The following is a 24,187-nucleotide window of genomic DNA, read 5'->3' on the forward strand; positions in this document are numbered from 1 at the left end:
ACTTGTCCCAATTCTTAGCTTGGAGATGCCAAGGTTGTGGTTGGGGAAGGTGAGCCATTTGAAGAGCTGGATAAGGAGGGGTGGTAGAACTGGGGATTGCTGGGTGCAGGGGCTTTCCAGGGGGATAGTGGTTGTGGATCTAGGGAGGGAGGGAGGCAGAAGGTTAGGAGGTCTGCGTTGGGCTCAGAAACCCTTAAGTTCTGGTGGGAGCTTAGATGCACCATGGGACAGGAAGAGTCACCTTGCCAAGGTGAGAGGCCTTAGGTCTTTCTCCTGGAATGAGGGTCTAGAGGTGACTGAAGGGTTGCAAGTGTTCAAGGCTGCAGAGGTGACTGAGGCGTTGCATGCTAGTATCAGGCTCATCTTCAGAGTTCTGCTTTGTCTTAAGGACCATCAACAGGAAGTGCTAATATATATTTCTATACCATTTTATCAATAGTTTCTGTTCCTTTTGGAAGCAGATTCTGTGGTCATGAAATCTGTCAACTCATATAATTCTGGGAGTTGGTGTAGTTTAGGGGTTCCCACTCTGTAGCCTGATGGTGCCGTATCTTCTCTGGGAAAATTTCTTAACCTCCACAAACCGTGGTGTTCTCTTCTGTAACATATGAATGATAGTAATCGGTTATAGGAATGTGGCAACAAGTGTACAAGCTGAGATGGTGTGGACAGAGACCGTCTCCTGCCATATCAGTAAACAAAGGATGTTTGCTGCTATTTAGTGGCTCTAAAGCTACTGGTCGTTGTAGCCACACCTGACTTTGGACCCTGACAGGATTCAGGATGGATAAAAACAGGATACTGGCCCTGGATACTTAAGTTGCATATCAAAGGAATGGTTTCAGTGAGCCCAGACTCTTGAATCTTTCCATACAAAGAGAAGTAGTAAATTGATTAACTTGAGCTGTCTGCTTTTTATGAGCTTCCCAGGTGGTACTAGTAGTAAAGAACCCACCTGCCAATGCAGGAGATGTAAGAGACTTGGGTTCAATCCCTGCATCACACACGCATGTCTGCTGTTTCTTTAGTTAGCAGAAATCTTTTGATAGTCAGCAACCTAGGTTTTTGTTTTTGGTTTTTTTTTTTTTTTTTTTTTTGCAAAACTCCTATACATCCTGACTCCCCCCTTAGCTCCTCTGAACAGTCCCTCAGAGCTATCTGAGAGACTGTCTCCTGGACTTAAATCTTCAGCATGTTTGCAGAATAAAACATAATTATCAACTTTTAGGTTGTGATTTTTTTTCAGTCAACATTGATATCAAACTCTTATTACAAAGCCTGATGCATAGCAAGGGCTCCTGCTGCTATTTCTGTTACTGTGGAACCATATGGACATATTTGGGTCAAAACTGCGAATCTCATCCATTTCATATGATTCAAAATAATACTATTACTTTGAGTGCTGCTGTTTACTCATATGAAGTTGTCTCATTTATGGGCTGCAAGAGAACTCAACAGGAAAATAGTGGCTATCTATATTTTCCAAAGTCAAGTAGAGTAAAGGAAGATTTTTGCCCAGTGCCTATAAGGTCTGTCCTGGAAAATAGAATATGCCTTCCCCTTCTGGAGACTCCAGTGAACTCATCTGAGGTCTTAGCATAAAAGTAACACCAAGCCATCAAGTTTGCTCTTGCACATGCTGGTGGAAGGTGGAAGCTGAAAAGAAAGCAAGTAAGCAAAGAAACAAAGTGCTTTTATTATTTTTTTTAACTAAAAAATCTTTTTTTAAATTGGAGGATAATTACTTTATAGTGCTGTGTTGGTTTCTGCCTTAAAACAGTGTGAATCAGTCATAATGCGTTTAGATAGTCATAAGAACTGTGAAGACGTTTAAATAGGCAGTGTAAAAGGAGGGGGTGTGATAGTTTTGATTAAAGACTGAGTCAGGGGAAGGTTCCCTGTGGAAGGGCATTTGCAGGTGTGGAACCCTCAAGGACAGAGTGTGCTTGGTGTTATGGGGAAGACAGGAAGGTGAAGGTGGCCGAACAAGGGGGGGAAGAACAGGAGATGAGGTTGGGAGGGAGTTGAGGGGGTGGGCATGGAGAGCCTCCTTGAATGGCAATTGTTTCTTGTCTGCCATGTAAAACAAAATTAATGCAATTCATGTAACTAATTGCAGTGATATCTCTGGTGTTTTATATTGTGCCTTTCTTTTAACAGAAATGTGTCTGTTATTACACTTGATCCTTAGAACACCCACAGCAGAGAAAGGGGGAAAGGATTCTATTTGTGTCTTCATTTTACAACTAGTGACAATACTGAGACCCAGGGAGGCCACAAAGCAGTCTAGAATCTATCTACTCCACCCCCATGTTTTCTTACACGCCTTCTGCAACTCCCCCTGTGACCTGGTCTTCTTTGGAGCTTTAATTCCTTTGGAAGAAAGACTACAAAGCTCAGGTATCTCATTATTTAATTATGTATTGTTGCAATTTGTAAGGAAGATAGCAGTTTATTTAATTCAAAGCCATCCCCTGCATTCCCCTCAGCAACTCTTCCTCATTAAATATAAGAAATGTAATTAAATATAAGTCTTGAAATAGGTTAGAGGTGCGAAACAATTGCCTGGGTATCAAATACGGTGTTCATATGTAAACACAGCCCACAGATCACAACTTCTGAAATGCCTGTGTGCTTAATTAGCCAAATGTGAGCTCCAGGTTGGCATAAATAGATACTCCTCAATAAACGGCCGTGTGTCGCCGTGTTAGCTAGACGTGTGGTAGCCGAGAAGAAATTAATCGCTAACACATCTGGGTCTGTGTATTTCTTCTTGTAATTAGTTATCCTTTCCAAGGTATTAAATGATTTACATTCCTCCCAAGCTGTGTATCCATAGTAACCATTTTTTTTTTTTAATTTGGGTTGAAGTCTTATAGTGACTGAATGAAAAGCCAGATGTGCTTGATTCAGTCACTTGGTGGACGTCAGTGGAAAGCTAGATAGATGCCCAAATCTTCACAAAGCGCTGAGGGGAAGACAGCCACGGATTCTGCTTACAGTTTAGTGAGGCAGCTAGGAGTGTTATCTCTGGAAGAGTCAAGGGAGAGAGCAATAAAGATCCTGAGTGAAACTTCTCTAAAGACATTAGAGAAAGAAGAGGTTAGCTGAAGGGACCAAGGAAGGATTCCTGAAATTTAAAAAGTTACCAGTAAGGAACCCCTATCTAGAATATTAAAAGAACTCTCAAAACTGTAGTAGAAAAACATGAAAAATCCAATTAGAAGATAGACAAAAGGTCTAAGGAAATATTTCCCTGATGTGGACACATGATGGCAAATAAGCATATGAAAAGATGCTCAGCATCACTAGGTCTTGGGGAAATGCAAAGGAAAACTACATGAGATATCACGACACACAGATTAGAACAGATGCAATAAAGTGACAACACCAAATGCTGGCAAAGTTGTAGAGAAACTGAATCTCTCTGGTGGGGATAAAAAAAGCTACTCTCAGTTTGAGAGATAGTTTGTAGTTTCTTAAAAAAACAAATGCTAACCATAAGACCCATTAGTTTTACTCCTGGGCATTTATCCAGAGAATAAAAATGTAAGTGCACACAAACACATGTATCAATATGTGAGTATTCCTAGTAGAGTATTTGGAGTAGCCCCAAATTAGACACAACCAGACAGTCCTTCCATGGATGAATGGTTTAACACAATATGCTACATATTTACCTTAGATGCACTGCATGCAACGATAAAGCATGAGCTGTTGGTATAGGCAACAGCTTGGATCTCAAGGGCATCATACTAAGTGAAAAAAACCAACATCAACAGGTCATATAAAGTATGGTTCCAATATAGCATTCTTAAAATGACAAAATTATACTATTGGAGAACAGATTATTGATTGCCAGGGGTTAGGAACCATAAGGGGAGGGGTGGAAATGTGGATATAAGGGGCATTGACTTAAAAAATAGACATAACCTGAAGAGTTATATTTTATTTGGTGGGAGTATTTAGAACTTCAAGCCCAGGAGACAGCATCTTAAGTAACCCTGAGAAAACTGCTCTGAGGATGCTAGAGGAGGAACCAGCTTGTAGAGAAATTTTGCCACAAAGGGCTGGTATTTTGACTATCAAAAGATTATTGCTAAAATCGTTGGATGGTATCACTGACTTGATGGACATGAGTTTGATCAAGTTCTGGGAGTTGGTGATGGACAGGGAAGCCTGGCATGCTGCAGTCCATGGGGTTGCAAAGAGTCGGACACGACTGAGTGAATGAACTGAACTGAACTGAATTAAAGAAAACCAGATATACCAAGTTAAAGAATTTAGTGCTTTTCTGTATATGGGAAGGTACAAGAGTCCAGGCTCCTGAAATCATTCCTTTCATATGCATGTCAGCTATCCTGGGGTCAGTATCTTGTGTTTTTTACATCCTGAGTTCCCCTGGGTCTCCCTGTAGGGAGTGGCTAAACAACATGATGGCTGTTAGATCACAGGTATTCTTCTCCTTCCTGAGTGCCCTTAGGGCTCAGACACCCACATTGGAGGGCTGGAATCCCTGAAGACTGTGACATCCTTGTTTACTGCTATGGCAGGAAATATTCCATTTCTCAGTTCCCAAGGGCCCCTCTTCTCAGACTCTCTGCAGAGAAGGGCTGGGAAGACAAGGGCATTTCAAATAGCATAGGTATGAGTGTTCTTCTTCCTCTTCCATCCCTGAGATAGAAATCCTCCTGCAATTTCCATACTGATTTATTTGTGGTGGAACACAGTTCTTTGTCCACTCCCTATCCAGCTGGCCTAATCTCCCTTTCATCCCAGGATTAAAAAAAAAAAAAATCATTGACTTCTGTCAACCTGAAAATTCTTGGTGCTTGTCAGCCTTCTCCTTGCCTCCCTCTGATCCCCATGTTCAGCTTTGTTACCTGTATCATCTACCTGCGTGGGATGCCAGGAGTAAAGCTGAGCAAAGCTGCGTGATCTCCAGTACACACCCACAGATTTATTGCAATGACTAGTTTTTTTTTTTTCTTACTAGTGTAATAGGAGAGCAGGTCTGTGCTCAGAGTAGTGGGGCTTAGCTTTCTGGTTGAAACCAGTCCAACTATCATAATCTCTCAGGCAGAACTGCTTAGCTAGAATCCTAGCAGAGAGCTGAGTTGCTGAAGGGGAGAGAGGGAAGAGGTCCACTGCAGGAAAGTGCTCCTGAGGCCACCTGGGAAAAGGCAAGTGGCTATTTTGTTCGGTTCAAGGGAAAGCCTATGTTTCTGACTTGTAAATGAGATTTCTTCGACCACCCCTATTCTTGGTGGAATATTTAGCCAACAATCTGATAGAAAACATCCGTAGACATGTTAGGATGTGGAAATGAAATGTGGCCTCAATGCGGCTTTGGAGAGTCAGACTAAAGCACGGGACTGTTACGAAGAAGATGGTTCCTGCAAGAGGCACAGGGTACAGGTTCTACGGATCTCTGAAAAGGTGGGGTCCGGGATCGGGTTTGCCGGAGAACTAAGAGGCCACCCGTAGGAAGGGCCACGTGTAAAAGATTCAGGCTAAGACTCTATTGATAAATATGGATGTACAGCGTGGAGGCTGCAGCTGGGAGAGCAAGATGGGGGGATTGGGGCTACCAGAGCCAGAAGAGAGACTTAAACAGGACAACTGGAGACCCTCTGTCAGGGGCCTACAGCTTGCCTGATGGTAGAGATGCCAAGTCATTTCCCCAGAACCCATCATCACTAGTTTCTGAGGCCACTTTAAGGTCATGAGAAGAGTCCAGACCCTAGGATCTTAGGATGCTTTATTGACCATGGTATGGGGCCAGGCAGTTGAGGGAAGAGAGTCATTTCCAAGAGTAAGGGCCCCTCAAAGGTAACACGGCTTTCCACACATGATCAGGCTCCCCATTCCGAACCCTTCCCAGATCAACTGTAATGTCTGCATTACAACCCTTCTCACCTTAACAAACCATGTGTTTGAGATTGTTGTCAGGAAGGACTGGGGGCATCTGCCCTCACAGGATCAGATGGGGCCATGTGCCTTCCTCTCCTGGGTCTCCTGCAGCCCCTGCAGCAGTGCCCGCCTCTCATGGTCCTCATGATAGCCTGGTGGCTGCCCTGCGGCTCTGGGTCTCATGTGCTCTTTCCAGTGTCTAATAGCATGTTTTGAATCCTAATACATCACAGATTCTCAAAGTAGACATAAAGCCAGCGAAGATTCCCAACTTTAATTGTGTACACAGAACCCACAACAGGCAGCTACACAATATTTAAGGACAAAATAAAATATGTGACATCACAGGAGCCCTTTTGCTTGGACACAATAAAGCCAAGTGTGAGAAAAACAGAGAGACAGAGACCAAGAGAGAGAGAGTGGTCTCTGTCTCTCTCGTGCAATTTTCAGGAGAAGAAAAGGGTGAGAGGCTGCTGGGAACATTGGTGGTTTGTGTCCTTGCTATTTTGACTGGACTCTGATTTTGGCAAACCTCTAAGTTAGTTTGATTTCCCCACTGCCTACACTTTACCACAGAGAGCACTGTTAAGCATAGTTGAGTTTGAACACAATCATCTTTTCCTGCTGTATACACAGAAGTACATGCCATCACATTTATTTCTGCTATTTCTATAAAGAATTGCACCCCCTGGTTTCAAGTCCAGTAACGATTCAAGATGAAAAGTTTCATTCCTGTGATCTCTTGAATGTTGAGCGGGAATGCCTCCTTTATGTTCCTCCTCCTCCTGCTTCACTTCATTGGTTCATTCTGTGCGTATCTACTGAGTGTCTTCTGTGTGCCACGCATCACTTCAGGTGCTGGAGTCACCACTATTAATATGTCGGAAAATTTAAAAAGTAAACAAATGCAGATTGTAATTACAAGAAGGGAAAGGGGATTGTCATGAAGACTATGTTATGATGGGGGGCTCTTTCGTATTAAGGAATGAAGGGAGTACTTGTCAGGGAGGTGTCTTAGTTCAGATTACTGTAACAGGACACCATTGGCTGGCTGGGTGCATTAAACAACAGCATGTTCCAAGGTTGTGGAGGCTGGGAAGTCTATGATAGAGGCTCCCACAAAGCTGGTATCTGGTGAGAGCCTGCTTCCTGGTGTGCAGATTGCACCCTTCTTGTGTCCTCACATGTGGGGAGAAACTTGCTTGTGTCTTTGATATGATCCCTGATCCTATTCATGAGGGCTCCACTCTCCTCACCTAATTACCTCTCAAAGGCTCTACCTCCCAATACAGTTACATTAAGGGTTAGGGTTTCAGCATATGAATTTTAGGGGCACACAAGCTTATAGCAGGAGGTAAGAGTTGAACAGAGATGTAAGTGACAATAACCAGAAAAGCCACTCAAATTGGCTGTGCATTTCCTTATGGTGACAGCAGCTGTGCTGAGGGCTCTCTGTGCGTTATCTTATCCTCTTGGCAGCCCTTTGAAGAAGGTACATTATTATCTGCATTTTATATGTGTGGAACCCAAGGCTTACAGGTATCAAACTGTATCCCCCTGTGTCACTCAGACAGTGAGAGTGGGAGTGGGAATGTCATCCTAGGTCATGTGACCTTGGAACTTGGCTGTCTTAACCATCAAGCTCCACTGACTGAGGCTTTGTATCCCTAAGGGAGGGGCCCCCAGGTCTCTGCATTCAGTCTCCTTCCCCAGGGGGTTGAAAGGTTTTCACATGGTGCTTTATGGGAGCCCCAGGGCTTCTAGGGGCCAGGATATGTGTGTGCAGGGGCCTCAAATGTGTTTCTAGGAATACTTCTGTTTGCCTTACAGGTTAGGATTCAAGTGCATACATTTTTTAAAATAATGGATTGAACTCCTTAAAAGAAAGTTGGAAGATGACTTGTTTCATGAGTATTTATTTAAAATTTTATTTTAAAATTTAGCATTTTTAGAGATAAGGCAGCTGTAGTAGAGGTGGGGGCTGCAGCAGCAACAGTAGTGATGGCTGCAGACACTGATGTTGATGCTGACTCAGCTCCAAGCATGAGATGAGTCTAACCACTTTGCAGTACTAACCCGTTCAGTCCTCACAGCCACCCCATGGGGTAGGTTCATCTTAAAGAAGAGGAATCTGAGGCTCTGAGATGGGCTCTGAGATGAAGTGACTGCCCGCAGATGGTAATAACTGGGACCAGGCACTGAGCTCAGGTGGTCTAGCTGCAGAATCTCTATATTGTGATCCCGTGAAACAGAGTTTGGGAACTGTCATAGACTTATACCCCCCATCGCTTGGTTTAAAGTGAATGCTATGCCTGCTCTGCTCCAGACTTGGTGGCTGTGTGTCCGTAGTGAGCACTTGACTACGTGCACTGTATGTGGGACTTCTCATTCATTCAGTGTAACCTGTGATGCTCTCTGCCTAGACTTCTTGATGGTGTACGTATGATGTTCCTTAGAAGCAGAATATGAGCCCCAACTTTCACATCCTTTAGCCTGGCATGGCCTGCTCATGCAACTCATTTTAGGAGATGGTTTGTTGGTTAATCACCTTCATGAATTAAGCCAATGCTGGCTGTAACCAGGGCCAGACAGAAACGTTTGGACAGAAACCAATCCAAAGAAACGTTTTTATTTTTGTACAGTAGCACACAGTCAGCCATTGGATGGTCCTCTTGACCAAAAATTAATTCCAAAGGTTAAGAGGCACAGGAAAGTCATCATGAACGCTTCCTCTGACCTCACCTCCTACACAGGCAATCCTTACCCATGCCGTGAGGGAGCAGTCGTGCTAAACGTTCCTAAAAGGTCTCCATCACTGTAAATCCTGGGTCTGTGGCCAGAGTCCTGGAAAATTTAAGATGTTATTAAAATTCTACTGCAATTCCTTCTGTAAAAGAGGATTCAGACTGTAAAGGAGGATTCGGACATGAGGCAGTGTGTCTTCCATGAATGGTGAACCAGAGAGACTGAAGTTAGCAAGTGTTCCATTCTGGATGAAAGAATTAAAGAAGTTTAGTCAACAGAAATCCCAGGCCTCAGTCACCGAAATCATTCAGAAAAAGAAACATTATCAATGTCTCATATTATATAATTTCTGGGCTCTGTCTGTGGAATCATTCTGTCTCATTGAACAGTAAAGTATATTAGGAGAAAAATGAGGGATGGTTCCAGGGCTTCCTCACTGCCTATTTCCTTTTTTATTATTATTGCCTTGGTAGTATTCATCGCTTGTGCCTCCAAGCTACCAGACAGGGTCCCACAAATCTCCCTGGCTCCATGTGTGGGAGCCAGGCTGAGATGATATGCAGCCCTCTGGAGGCTCCCAGCAGCGTTCCTTCTAAACCCAAACTAAGATGTGATTTAGGAGGGTCCTATAAAACTAGGGATCATTGGCCTAATCGGAGTCATTCATCCTGTCTTGAGCTATCAAGTCCATGCTCACGGGTTGCAGGGAGTTGGGTGGGGGCGGTTTTCCTGGTATATTTTACAATGACTACTTTGAAAAGAATCTCATTTATGAAGTTAATGCTCTCTGTAGCATATCTGGGTAGAACCCAATCAAGAAGTAGCAGCTCCACTTAGCAGTTCTGTAGGCTGAGATTTACTCCATCCTCAAAGAGGATGTCATTTCTAAAGCATGACTCCGAAATAAATACCTGCTCACTTGACTGAGAAGGAAAATGTCATGCTCTAAAAGATGGTTCTGCCTAATTCTTTCTAATTCAGAAGCATTAGAGAATAAGACAGCATATGGATCAAGAGAAAAGCAGGATGTGAATAACAAAAAAAGCAATCCAAGGGAGAAATATGATAAAATCTGGATCATGCTAAATTCTATTTATGCCGAATGTCTTATTTCGTTGAAGTCTTATGTGAAAATAGCCATATTGAAGTGGTGGAAAGCTTGAATTCAACTCATGTGAAGGAAAGATAATGTTCATTGGAAAAATTTTGTAGTAACAGTGAAAGGAGCATATAGCAAAGGAGCTTAAAGCAAATGATAAAATCTTAGGAGATGGTACATCTCCTTTTAGTTTCTTGCTGTAGTTCCTACTGCAAATAACAACACAGTCTCATGATGTAGCATGCAGGTCCAGCAATAGTTATTCAAAAGTTATTCAAAGTGTGTAAATGAGTGCCTCCTAAGTTTAAATAAATTGTCCTGACCCACCCAAGCAGGCTGATATGTCCTGAAGTGACAGTTGTTGCTTTAACACATTTCATCACCTCTCAGGAGAGGCCCAGTATCTAGATCTTAGCACGCTGCCAAGGATCTTTGTTTCTTGATTTTTCCGGGTACCTTTTTTTCTCCTAAAAAATCCAGTCTTAACTTTTGGACAAAGAGCCAATAAATAGATCTATCCTTACACTTTGGTGATTTTAAAAGCACCTGCTTTTAAAAACAGTTTACAAAAATCATTTGAATTTTTAACCACTTGAAATGATAGCACCATTCAATTATATTGTAATTTTCCTAAATAATAGCTCACACTGATAGGAATGTGTGACACCATCAGCTTGAAGCCCAACCTACGATCTTGTCTGGATTCAGTTACTTCAGCGTGACTGTTTGATATTCAAGTCCTGCGACTGTTTCCATATTCAGAAATGTCCAGTCTATGGTATCCTGTTGTTGTTGTTGTTTAGTCACTAAGTCGTGTCTGACCCTTAGCGACCCCGTGATCTCCAGCATGCCAGGTTTCCCTGTCCTTTACTATCTCCTGAAATTTATTCAAACTCATGTCTATTGAGTCGGTGATGCCATCCAACCATGTCATCCTCTGTCTCCCCCTTCTCCTCCTGCTCTCAATCTTCCCCAGCATCACAGTCTCTTCCAATGAGTCAGCTCTCCGCATCAGGTGGCAAAATTATTGGAGCTTCAGCTTCAGCATCAGTCCTTCCAATGAGTATTCAGGGTTGATTTCTTATAAGTTTGACTGATTTGATCCTTGCCATCCCAGGAACTCTCAAGAGTCTTCAACAGCACCACAATTTGAAAGCATCAGTTTTTTGGTGCTCAGCCTTCTTTATGGTCCAACTGTCAAATCCATACATGACTACTGGAAAAACCATAGGTTTGACTAGATGGACCTTTGTCAGCAAAGCAACGTCTCTGCTTTTTAATAGGCTGTCTAAGTTTGTCATAGTTTTTCTTCCAAGGAGCAAGGATCTTTTAATTTCATGGCTGCAGTCACTGAATGGTATCCTAGCCTTACCCAGTTTACAGGTCCACTTCTTGATCCCTTTCTTAGCAGCAGAAAAGAAATTAGCACAAGCTTGCCCTTCATGACTGACCTTTCTGAATTTCTCATTCCTTTTATTTAAACCGGATATTAAAGGCAAAACTATACCAGTGATACACTTGCCTAGTGAGATAATCACCGTGTCAGTATCTCTGGAGGGACATGAAAGCTTGTCCTGTCCCTTTAACAGGACAAGTTGCTAATCCCCTTCACATTTTTCCCCTTTGGATGGATAATATTTCATAAAAATTTTGGCTTTGTAAAATATTCCTAAAGGGAGGCTTAAGCAATAATGCACAGATTATGGAAATGACTCTCATTAAGTAGAGGGTGAGATTCTGGAGAGCCACAGAACTGCTTCAAAACATGTAACCTCCATTAGAGGCTTCATTTGAATGTTTATTCATGGAGCAGTAAACGTTTATTATTATACATTTTATTGAAACATAAATTAAAGAACTGTAATTATGTGTACAGCAAACAGTAAAGCAATGTGCATTTGTCATGAAACGAGTAAGACAAGGAAAAATGCCATCACTCTTTCATTTGCATCCAAATCCTTTATTGTATACCTGGCAGAAAGGCACCCAGAGGGAACAACTCTGCAGATTAATGTTCTGATACGGTGTGTAAATAGAAAGTACATATTCTAAGTATGCTTGCTAGCAAATGATGCATCCTGGAATTTGTGAAGGTCAGAAGGTATCCAAAGAAAGGGTGGGTTTCTGCTGTTCTCTTGAGAGAGAGAGTCACAGTGACTCTTATCACAGTTAATGCTGAACAAAGAATCTGTCCTCTTGACAGTCAGCTGGGTCCTGATTGTTTTCAGGATAAGCTATTTGCTTCAGACACTCAAGCATATTTGAGCAGTTTTTTAAAAGGAAGTTGGCAGGATAAGGCCTGCAAACTTACATTTTGATAAAAAGAAACTTTTCAATGGGGAAGAAAGGCATGTGCCATGCAGTCAGAATGGCTCTACGTAGACCACAGTGTTACATGTGCAGGAACTCCTAAGCAGAGGAAGAAGACCAGAGTGGTGAAGAGGATCTGAGTGTATGAGGTTACTTTTCCCCCCCTTCTTTCTTTCTTTTAAAGCAAGTGAACAGATTAAGAATACAGTCATCTCTCCACCCACCTATCTGTCCATCCATCCATGCATCCATCTATTCATTTGTCCATCCATCTGCTCATCTCCTTATCCTTCCAACAATTACATAATGTATTCTCAAAGCTAGGAATCTGGGAGGAGGGGAAAATAAATAATCAGAAGGAAAATATTGTAAAGACTCACCTAGAGATCCAGACTAATTAAACAGAGAGAACTATAATTCTGGATATTTTGTGCTGAAAGCAGTTACTGAGATTGATAAAAAGAATCAGAGGAGCCCTGGAGTGTCTGAACGGCACACAGAAGAGGTGGCATCTGAACCAGCCCTTAAAACGTGAGAGGAAGATAGGAGGGAAAGGAATTCCACATGGAGGGAAGACCAATTTCTAATTTTTTCTACCAAGAATATGTAAATGCAACAGCTACAGCGGTAGCTCATAAAATACAAGGATGACAAATCCTGAAACATTTTTGTATCTCTTGAAAGCTCTTTTGCTGGAAACCTCATTAAGGTGCTTTCCCTGCAAGACAGCAAACAGAGTGAGTTTCACAGAGAACCTCTGACCTCCTGCCTCTGTGTGTCAACGTGCGTGTGTGCTAGGTTGCTTTCAGTGTTGTCTAACTCTTAGCAACCCCATGAACTGTAGCCCTCCAGGCTCCTCTGTCCGTGAGATTCTTCAGGGAAGAATAGTGTGGGTCAACAGGAAGATTCTTACCCCTGGAAGGGTCTACCTGGGATTCCACCTGTTTTGTTTCAGGAGCATAACCTAATGTTGTAGAAATGACCCGATTTGAAGAATATCATGGTTTTGCAGATCTTGTGTGAGTTGGTCAACTTTTTTAAGAGTGATAATTACCAGTTCTACTTTCTTTTTGTTAAATAGTTTTAAGAATTTGAAGCTATTATGCCACTTTGAAAATCAATCATGAGACAAAAGATAATATGGAATGTTTTACAAGATTGATCTCAAATTTGTAAGAGAGCTAGTCTGTCATGGACCCCTTCACACTCATGCTCAGTAGCCTGAGAATGAGTGGGATTTGGGGTAGCGGGGTGATGCCTTCTGCTGGGCTGTGTGTCACCATACCACAGTGCCAATAGAAAATGCTGTACTTGGACTTTGGAGTTGAGAAAATCTATCCACTCTGCCTCCCAAGGCCTCCATTTCTTCATCTATAACTTCCTCCATTTTGCCTCATCTTTCAAGTGGAGATAAAACCACTATTCTAATGCATAATGTTGTTTGTGTGTACTGAGTCGCTTCGGTCATGTCCAACTATTTGCAACCCCATGGAGAGAGGAGGCTGGTGGGCTACAGTCCATGGGATTTCCTGAGCAAGAATACTGGAGTGGGTAGCCATTTCCTCCTCCAGGGGGTCTTCCCAACCCAGGGATCGAACTCGGGCCTCCTGCCTTGGTGGGCGGATTCTTTACCATCTGAGCCACCAGGGAAGAAAATGCATAAGGTTATTGTGGATTATATGAAATATATTGATAAAGATATATAGACTAATGCTGGCATATTCCAGAGATTCAGTAAATTTTGTTATTACTGTATTATACAGTAGTAGTTTTGAAAATATTTTAGGCAACCTGCTTCTTCTCTCAATCAGAAGACTTGGTTCTGCAGGGACCTTTGCTAAGAAGATTCCATTCCAGAACATCACCAACCCCAAAGCTTGTGTTTTCTTCCTGGATGGATTCTTCCTTACTCGGTTTGGGGAGGCCTCACCTTCTACTGCTAAGCTTAGGGTCAGCATGAAAACACTACCGGCTCCTTAGTTCCAAAATAAATGTCCCTGGAAGTGCTTCTGCTCAAGGGCCTTGTGGACACCTTGACACTGTCAGCTCAGGAGTAAAAATAGTCATCTGTCAAAAGGCATGGGCATGGTGATGGTTTCTGGTCCTTGTGTTGCAAGCTCCTTCCTGTAGCATATGCAGTTGGTGTACCTGTCATGAAGTGGAGGAAACGCACAGTGTTCCAGGTGGCCCAGTTGTCCCAGTCAAGCTGAGAAATTTGAAAAAAAAGTAAAAGATAAAGAACAAATCCAATTTCCAAAAAAAAAAAAAAACAAAAAACCCTGAGTTTGTTGAGACCCTGCGGAGTCTCGTGGCTTAACGATTGTGTTTTTCAGCCATACATCACTGGCGGTGTTCCAATTGTGAGTTGTAATAATATATCATGAGAGGGATGGCGCCCCAATGATGTATGGGAGCAGTACATCATCTGAACATCCCGGCTTTGATGATGCATAGCTCCAAACCACAATGAGAGTTTAAAGGAGCTTCTCCTGACCAGATAACTTTAAATTTCAAATTTTTTACAAGTTAAGGTTTTTTCAAGTCAAATAAAAGCAAGCTGATGAAATCTGATGCTGTAGAGAGGGTCACCGAACTCTGAAAAGCTGGGTGTGTGACTTTTCCTTTAGCTTTTAAGCTCATGAGGTAGAAATAATTGGCAGGCTCTTCTTCAATTCCTCCTCAATGAGAAGAGAAGCCCAGAGAACTGAGCAAACATGAGCTAGTGTCACTGCGTCTGTTTTGCCAATCAATTTCCCCCATCTTGCACACGGCAAGCAACACTAGCTTTACCTGTATCACAAAGAGCTGGATCACTTGAGAGGTTGCAATAGGCAGTGGGTAAACCCAGGAGAAATTGGTTTTCTTTGTTTTAAGACTTTCCTCCTCTGAAATGTAGAGCGAATAGGACAGATTAAAAAGTAGATCAACTTCCTTACCCACTGCTCACAAATTCAAAACAGGACATAGGGGAAGAAAACAGCTTTTCTATCATTTGTCTTTGTAAAGCGAAAGAAGCACTGATTGCAAGTGAGAAGAAAAAGAAAAGGTGAGTGACATACGGACCACTGACTTTGAGCAGGAAATGGGACCTATTGTCATGGTTCCATCCCCTCTCCTGCTGTAACAGTATGTTTATAAGATGGCAATGTCACTTATGAGAATGGATCTGCTTTGTTTAAAAACCACTCACTTTTGGGAGCAAGGAAATCACTGACAATTAAGAAAGCGGGTGCTGAAAGGGCTGCTCCTCCTCCTTTTTCTTTTTTTTTTTTAACCCTACTCCAGTAAACAGAGCAAAATGAGAAATCTCCCTACTGTTTGCGTAATAGACTCAAACAGGGACAGCGAGAGACAATTTCAGGTGGCTTCTCCTGTTTTCCTTTACTAAGTGAATTAAAGGGAAGAGTGGTGGACGAGTTACTGCCACGTGAAGAGAAGCATCTGGGCATGATGCATTAATACAGGCTCCCTCCCTATTATCTTGCCTCTAGTTTTTTCACTCCTCTGGCTTCCTTCAGGAGATTCTAAGTCTCAGATTGCTATAGATTCTTGGCCTCTTACCTCCTACCTCTCCATGACTTCCAAAGGGCAGAACATCATCTTTTCATCAAATAGAACCACTTACTGTCTCAAAAAGAAGTCCCAAGCATATTTTCTCCTGTTCTAGAGGCTTAAGTGTATAATCTACGTAATGTAAGCATTCAGCACAGATCTCCCCAAGATGGGCACTTTGGAAAGTGGATTATTCTGAGATAAAGGCAGTGGAGACCTCATGGGCTCAAGAGAGACCACTTCCCCTCCTTTAACTACCTGGAAGAATTTCATCTGGGGAGTTTTCCCAGAAAAAGAGTTATTACCAGAGATAAATTTTATCTAAATGCCCATTCTAGGTGGCAAGGAAGACATCTAATTACCAAAGTTTGCTCTTCTCCTTATTGTCCTGTGGATGACCCTCCTGTCCTTGAAGTTCTTGATCCCATTCCTTAGCTCATGATAGCATATGTACCTCATTTTACTTTTCTGTTGCTAAGCCTCTCATGTATCTGAGGTTCCCATAGGTACAACATTGCATTTAATTTTCTTCTATTAATCTATCTGTCTTATGTCCAGTTAATTCTTAGACCAGTCAGAAGAACCTAGAAGGGTGGAGGAAAGTTTTCTTCCTTACTGATAGTAGCACAGAAAATAAATGCATCCCCCACTACTCTGAATGTGTAACTGTGCATAGTACTATATATGCATTTCCATATCCTCACCAAAAAATTAAGACATAGGAACTCTTACTGTCTCCCTTGTACTAGATGAGGAAACTAAGGCTTAGAGAGAGAAGGGGAACTGTCCACGGTCACTAGGCTAGTCAGGTGGTGGATCTGGGGTTCTGAGCCCAGAAGCGTGAATCTTAGTGCTTAGTCTCTCAGTCGTGTCTGACTCTTTGCAACCCCGTGGACTGTAGCCCAGCAGACTCTTCTGTCCATGGGATTTCCCAGGCACAAAGACTGGAGTAGGTAGTCATTCCCTTCTCCAGGGGGTCTACTAGATCCAGGGATCGAACCTGGGTCTCCTGCATTGCAGGTGGGTTCTTTACCACTAGCACCACCTGGGAAGCTCCTAAGCCAGGTTGAGGGGCTATCAAACCCCAATTTAATTATGTTATCATCCTTCCCAAGTAAACAACTAATATCTGGGTGAGTGTATGCCCTGGTTTATTTGAAGAAGGCTGACTTTAGACCTGTACATATCTTGTTTGACTTATGACACGGTTACATCCCAATAAACCCATTGTAAGCTGAAAATATCATTAAGGTGAAAATACATTTAATACACCCCTACAGAATATCATAGCTTAGCCAGCTTACCTTAAATATGCTCAGAACGCTTACATTCAACTACAGTTGGGAAGAATCATCTAACATAAAGTCTATTTTATAACAAAGTGTGAAATAGCTCGTGGATCTTATTGAAGACTATACTGAAAGTGAAACACAGAATGGCTGTCTAGTACAGATGGTCGCCACTGAGCCTCTTGTTTCCCCTTGTGATTGGGTGGCTGACTGGGAGCTGTGGTGAATGCCACTGCCCAGCATCATGGGAGAAGATAGAACCACATATTGATGGCTAGCCCAGGAAAAGATCAAAGTGTGGTTTCTACTGAATGCTTATTGTACTCACACCATCGTAAAGTTAGAAAATTTTAAGTAGAACCATCGAAAGTCGGGGCCCATCTGTAGTTATAAACAGGCCAATGCAGTGATGAACAATGACCCTTTCAGTCTCAGAAGTTCCCCTTTGGACAACAAACTATATCACCCTTAACCAACAGTATGTTTCATGTTGGGAAACCTGATTTCTGCTGGTTTTAAGCAGTCTTATCTGCCTCTAAAGGAGGGAATCAAAGGAGAAAGGGAGAAGGGAAGAAGGCAGGCTCTTGTGGAGTTGTTTTGAAAGAATAGCCTTCACATTCTGGTCCTCTGCTTATTGACCATTTTTATGCATCTTCTTTGGAGAAATGCTTATTCATCCTTTGCTCAGTTTTTATTGTTGGTATTTGTGTCTTTATTCCTGAGTTGGAACTGTTGTGTACATGTTGTAGATAAGTCTCTTATCAGATGGATGATTTGCAAAAATTTTTTTCTCCCGTTCCATGGTTTACCTTTTCACTTTCTTAACTGTATCCTTTGAAGTACAAAGTTTTAAATTTTGGTGACGTTCACCTTCTTCCAATTTTAAGGACCCCTGTGATTACACTGGGTTGTTGTTCAGTGGCTAAGTCATCTCCGACTCTTTGTAACCCCATGGACTGTAGCCTGCCACGCTCCCCTGTCTTCCACTGTCTCCTCAAATTTGTTCATCACACGGGGTGCAGATGGGTAATTCAGGGTCATTCATACTCTTCCTGTTTTAAGATCAGCTGGTTGTAATGCTAATCCTTCTGCACCCATAATTCTCCTTTGCTATACAACTTAGTGTATTCGCCAGCCCTGGGATTAGGATACTGAAGGGCCCACAGTCTGCCTCCCACAGCAGTTTTTGTTTTGATTCTTTAGAATCAGACTTGCCTTCTGTGATTATTCATTGATCTGAGGGAGAGGTGTTCACACTGGGGCAATGGGTGGAGGTTGCTGGTCTCCAGTTATGGAGCAGGGTATCTCTCTGTCTCTAGTCTTGCCTGCCCTTTCCCCCACCATGATTTTATCCTTTATAACCAAATTAGAATGTGTTCTGAAAAGGACAGAATGCATCCCTGTGACTACACTGACCATCCTCAGGTGAGTATGGGGTAAACTAGATGCGTTCAAAAGCATGGATAGAAGGACACACACAGGTTGTACAAAAGAGGCAGGACCTATAAAAATGTTAAGGTATTAATGATCAGAGAGAGCCTACATTTGGAGGAAAAGGTAACAGAAAGGGCTTTTAAAGCTAAAATTTTTCAAGCAGATGAGCCAGGAAAGGGTGGGTCTACTGCTTGGTGCAAACTATATATAGTTAATAGATTAGGGGCAAAAGACTTGACATTGACCAACTTGGCTAATCTATATTATACCTGGCATGGCTTTGAACTAGGAAGACATAAGATGGAAGTGGAATTTAAGACGTAACATCCTTGCTTTAAGTGATCTGAAGTCTCAGGGCAAAGTCAGGTTCCATCCCCCGGGGGATGCAAGTCTCTGAGAGAACTTAGAGATGTGATCAGAGACATGACTGAGAAGTCACAGAGTTGGCGGAGGCATCAAGAGCCCATGTTGAAGAGGGGTCCTTATATTTGGAATTGGGAGAGAAGGGTGGCCTCCTGAGATATCGTGTCACTCGTGGTAAGAGCAAATGTTCTGGCCTCTGATGACAGGCTCAGAGTCAGATATCAGCTACTGGTCACTCCCTGCAGGGGTTTGACCTCATTGCTTAACCTCTTTGGTCTCCTTTGTCTCTTGGGATGCATTTATTAACAACCTCCGGGCAGCATTGTAAGGATTAATTGAAGTAATGATGTGAATCAACCCAGGGACTGGTATGTAGTGATCTTTCAATAAATACTAACAAAAAAAAATGCTACTACTAAGGATAATAATAATAATTGTAGAGACTTAAAGATTCGGGAAACTTAAACCTGTATTTCCTTCCTCCTCTACATCCACTGCCACTGATTTCTTTGCAAAACTTCTTTTCCTTAGAAAAGTCATCCATGCTTATTTATCTCCTTTTCTTCACCTTCTACTCTCTCTTAAACCCACTTCAGTTTTTTAAATAACAACTTTATGGGAATAAAATTCACATGCCGTAAAATTCACTCTCTTTATACAGTTTCGTTGTTTTTCTAGTATGTTCACAAAGTTGTGCAACCATCACGACTATGTAATTTCAGAATATACTCATCCTCCCCAAAACAAATGACATGTCTATTAGCAGTCACTCCCCATTCCCCCTGACAGCTGCTAATTTTTTTTTCTCTCTCTGTGAATTTGTCTGATTTGGACATTTCATATAAACACAATGATGCACTATCTGGCCTTTTGTGTCTGACTTCTTTCACTTAGCATAACTCACTCAGTGTAATTCTTTCATGTAGCAGTACTTCATTCCTCTTTATGGCCAAATCATATTCCACTGTCTGGCTATACCACATTTCATTTATACATTCACTACTTGATGGACACTTGGGTTCTTTTCCCTGTTTGGCTATTATGAATAATACTACTATAAATATTCATGTACAAGTTTTTCTGTGGACATGTTTTTAGATCTTTGGGATAGGTACTTAGGAGTAAAATCCTGAATCATATGGTCACTCTATGTTTAACTTTTTGTTGTTTTCAGTCGCTAAGTCGTGTCCTACTCTTTATGACCCCACAGACTTCAGCACGCCAGGCTTACCTGTCCTTCACTATTCCTGGAGTTTGTCCAAGTTAACTTTTTGAGGAAGTGCCAAACTATTTTCCAAAACAGTGGCGTCATTTTACAGTACCAACAACAGCCTATGAATGTTCTAATTGTCCACATTCTCATACGCACTTGTTATTTTCTATTTTTTTTTTTAATATTGCCATCCTGTTGACTGCTAAGTGATATCTCAGTGTGGTTTTATTTTCATTTTACTAATGGCTGATGATATTGAACATCTTATGTGCTTTTTAGTTAATTTTTTATTTTACCAGTTTCATCGAAATCAACATAGGCTTTTCCCTTTGCTGACTCTTGTTGATTATACTCTCCATGAAATTCCTCCTGTCATCAATTTTAGAACTTAGCCTCTCTTGATTGGCCTCATTCTTTGCTGTATCCTTAGTCTTAGTCCTACTATTCTCTCACCAAACTTCAAATGTTGAAGTGTTCCAGTTCTGTAGCTCTGCACACTACATTTTTTGCACGACATTTATATCCCCCTGAAATTAAGTCGTATATTTATTTACTTGTTTATTTTCTGCATCACCCATTGCAGTATAGTTCTAAGGAGGCAGTGACTTTGTCTTGTTCATTACTATATCCCTGGTTTCTAGAATAACACCTGGTTCTAAATATTTTTGCATGAATAAATGCATTAAAAAATGTAGACAGACGTTATCTGAATAAAGAACAGAGATCTCCGTAATTAAATAAGCTTCTGGATTGCTAAATGAACAAATTTAACCTTTTAAATGTGTCTTTTGGGCGCGTCTTCTCTGATAGTGTACCAGTGAGCATTGTGAAATTGTAGTTGACCATGAAAAATTTTTTGGTATGTAGTGCATCATAGATTTTTAAAAATGCTCTTATACTGCAACATTTAATTAGAGGTTTTATTAGCACTTAGAAAAGTCAATTGTGATCACCAAAGCTCAACATGAATCCACTAAGAACAAATTATGTCAAATTATCCCTGTATGTGCTGTTTGTGGGGGCTTTATCAGAAGCCCATTCTATTGGGAGGCGATGGCAATGGTGTTCCTTCACAACAGCCAGATTTTGAGCTGGCTTTATCATCATTTCCCTCTTCTGAGAAGTTGAGTGGGTTGTCTGGATCTTGTGATCAATCTGTCGCTTGAGAATTTAAGTCAAGCCATCAGGCTGGGTTGAGATCTATGCCCTTGGGGGAAATCACCTGTATGGTGAGATGTTTGCTTTCATCAGTGTCAGGGTGAATTTAAAGTGGTTACCAGTCATCAAGAGTGGCATTCCAGGACTGGGTGGTAACAGCCTATAGAGATAGCCCTGAACACTAAACCCAGGAGAGCAAGGTAAAGGAACAGAGGTGTGGGGTGGGCCTGGACCCAGGAAGTTTCCCTAATGTAAGTTCACAACTACCTGTATGTCCTTGGTGAATGAAGATGGGCATATTCCTAAGGACAAGGCACAGAGGGTGACCAGTGAGAAGGAAGTCAGGCAAGCATTCAGTAATAAGACTCCTAGAAGGCAATAGGGCAGGCAAAGTAGTGAGTGACTCTGATGCCCATGTTAGCATCTTTTCAGGAGAGGAGGTCAGGAACCAGATGGATCGTCTGAACCAGTGGTTCTCAAGGTATAGCCCTGGACCAGCAACATTGATACCACTGGGAGTTTGTTAGAAATGGAAAATTTAACAATCTAGCGATCGGTGTTTCACCAAGCCACAGGTGCATGCTCAGATTTGAAAACCACTAGTCAAAGCAACAGAAATAAGCTTTAGCAACAGGATAACTTTAACCATGTTTTTAACCATGTTCCATTCAAGGAGCTTCATAAGTATTTTCCCTGCTGGTATGGGAACCAACCCCTGAATTTGATTTCTACTCTATTTGCCAGTTGGAAAAATAATAAACATAACTAAAAAGTAAGAATAATACTACTGCAGTTATGTGTACTGAGTATTACCTATGTACTAAGCAGCAAGCTAAGGACATGGCTAGCTGATTTGTTCCCCTTAACAACTCTGTGTGGTTAAAATGGTTGCAGTCCCCATTATCTGTAATGGTACTGGGATTCAGGACTTATGAGGCAAGACCACACAAGCTAGTGAGTGGAAGTTCCAGGAGTTACATTAGGCCCTTTGGCTGCAGAACACTGGTCTGGAATACCTGATTATTAGAAAGTCCAAGGTAGATGGTGGGTGGGTGGATGGATGGAAGAAAGGAAGGAAAGAAGGCAAGGAGGACAGGAAGAAAGAAGTAGAAAAGAAAGGAAAGAGGAAAGAAGATGGAAAGGGTAGCTTCAGGCTTAGGAAGTAAAGATGGAGTGAAGGATAGGCTATTTCCATGTACTATGGCATTTTTCCAGTCTTGCTATTAAGTCAACTAGCCCATGTGTGTCAATCAGTTTCAGTATGGGCTTATCCAGCACTGGTTCTTTCTAAGAATTTGGTTCCATGGATAGTCAGTGATAGGTTTTCCCCCTGTTGTTTTTTTCTCCCTGTCTCCCACTGCTCACCTTGTCTTTGTGACTTAGGCATGTGCTCGTCCCAGGTGCTAAGGAATCCCATGAACGGCTTTCTCATTAACTGGAGAATATTCTGGGAAAAACATGTGACTCTTTGGGGACCATGTGCTCAGGGGCGGTTGTGAAGCTCCTCTCTGCTTCATTCACCTTGGACAGTCTTGCTCCCGGCCTCTGCCTTAATAGCGTATCATTTTCCCCTCCTCGTGCAGCAAAACCACAGGGACACTTAATCGCATAGTCTCCAGAGGCTATTGGAGGCTTGGAGCCTGATCGCGCTGTAATCAAGAAGGGGTGGGTGTGATCAGAGACTTGGTCTGATTCTTTGTCTGCCTCTCCACATTTAGGCTTTTCCTTTTCGCATTCCTCCCCCTGGTTTGTAATAAAGGAGGGGACATACCTCAAGGGCAGGCATAGGAGGCTTAACTTCAGCTGAGGTACAATAGAGGCTATTTGGAAAATAAAACTTTCAAATGGCAAGTTAGCCTTGAAGGATATATTGAATTAGATATGCAGTGCGCCTTGATTCATGATCTCTGCATAATAGCATTGCTAAGTATATTACCTGGGTGCTTTAGTATACTAGAGAATTGGGCTGTTTAGAAGATTAACTTCACAGAATCAGTGTTAACCTGCTGATGAAGAATGTGGGAGTAAGAGCCGGATGGGTGGGCTTCCTGCGCTGACCCTACCACTTCCGGTGGGCTCTTCTGAGTATTGGTGCCCTCATCTGTAAAATGGAGATCAAAGTAGAACTTTGTAGGGGGTTATTCAGATCATTAAATGAGACAAAAGCCAAGCACAGTGCTTTCTTACAGTAATTCAACTCCTAATACGTGAGAACTATTCACGTTACTATTATATGATAATTATTTGAGGTCCTGGCTCTGCAATTTGGTTCATAGTCCTTTCTACTCTCGCTCGTCTGCTCTTTGCTTATGCAGTTCTCTGTTAGCCAGTTCTTATTTCTCAGAGTCACCATGGTCACCTTTGAAGACGTGCCATCATTTCAAAGCACTGGCTAAATACAACCGAGACTGACAACTATGAATAATTCCACAGAGCCCCTACAACACTGGCATTTCACTCAAACTCTCATATATGCCACCATATTGTCCTGTCTTGTTTTTTGCCTCTCTCCTCTCTGCAGATTTCAAATATGGTTACTGGAGATGATAATCATCTTCCTCTGAAAAATAATCCAGCAGGAACCAATGTGGAGTAATTGAACTTCACGAAAGCATTGCTGTCAAGTCTCAAAATATATGAGGAAATAATCACATTTTGTTCTGTCTTTCTTTTTCAGCATGTTCACATCCACATTCTTCCAAGGAAGGCTGGAGACTTTCACAGGAATGACAGCATCTATGAAGCGGTAGGTTTGCTCTCTCTGATCTTATTGTTTGATCACTGGTGCTATCAGTGTAATGAAATCAATATGAAGAATCAGGAACGCTGGAGGTATGGTCTTCAATGGTATTCTACCCAGTAAGACTTGGACAGTGGCAATAGAGGCCAAGAAGCCAAGAATAGCCACTGCAGAAACTGAAGGCAAATGAATTATAATGATTTTCTTTTTCAAATGAAATCTGGCAGAAGACAGGTATCCTTGTGATATCTGCCCTGTCATTTACCAGGGCACTAAACATTTGCATGGAGATAGAGCCCAGAGGTTCCATAGGAGGTAATTTAGAGTGCCATCAATGGAAACCAAGCAGATTGATGTGTGACTTGTTTTTA

The 24,187-nt window shown here is 42.0% G+C and overlaps 1 protein-coding gene across 42 annotated transcripts in view; it reads left to right on the top strand.

Annotated features, from left to right (window-relative positions):
• The window catches only part of FHIT (fragile histidine triad diadenosine triphosphatase), a 1,651,033-nt gene that overhangs the window by 1,420,706 nt on the left and 206,140 nt on the right, over positions 1-24,187 (top strand). For all 42 annotated transcript variants that reach the window (XR_014063952.1, XM_081524685.1, XM_081524680.1 and 39 more), the window contains one exon: positions 23,754-23,822. Coding sequence is in view for 41 of the 42 variants with exons in the window: in XM_081524685.1 (XP_081380811.1) it covers positions 23,754-23,822 (69 nt within the window). In the remaining variant the exon portion in view is untranslated. The remainder of the gene's footprint in view (positions 1-23,753; positions 23,823-24,187) is intronic.

The sequence above is a fragment of the Giraffa tippelskirchi genome, chromosome 9, assembly GCF_054371585.1.
Source record: "Giraffa tippelskirchi isolate mGirTip1 chromosome 9, T2T-mGirTip1v1.2.pri, whole genome shotgun sequence".
NCBI classification, from domain to species: Eukaryota; Metazoa; Chordata; class Mammalia; order Artiodactyla; family Giraffidae; genus Giraffa; species Giraffa tippelskirchi.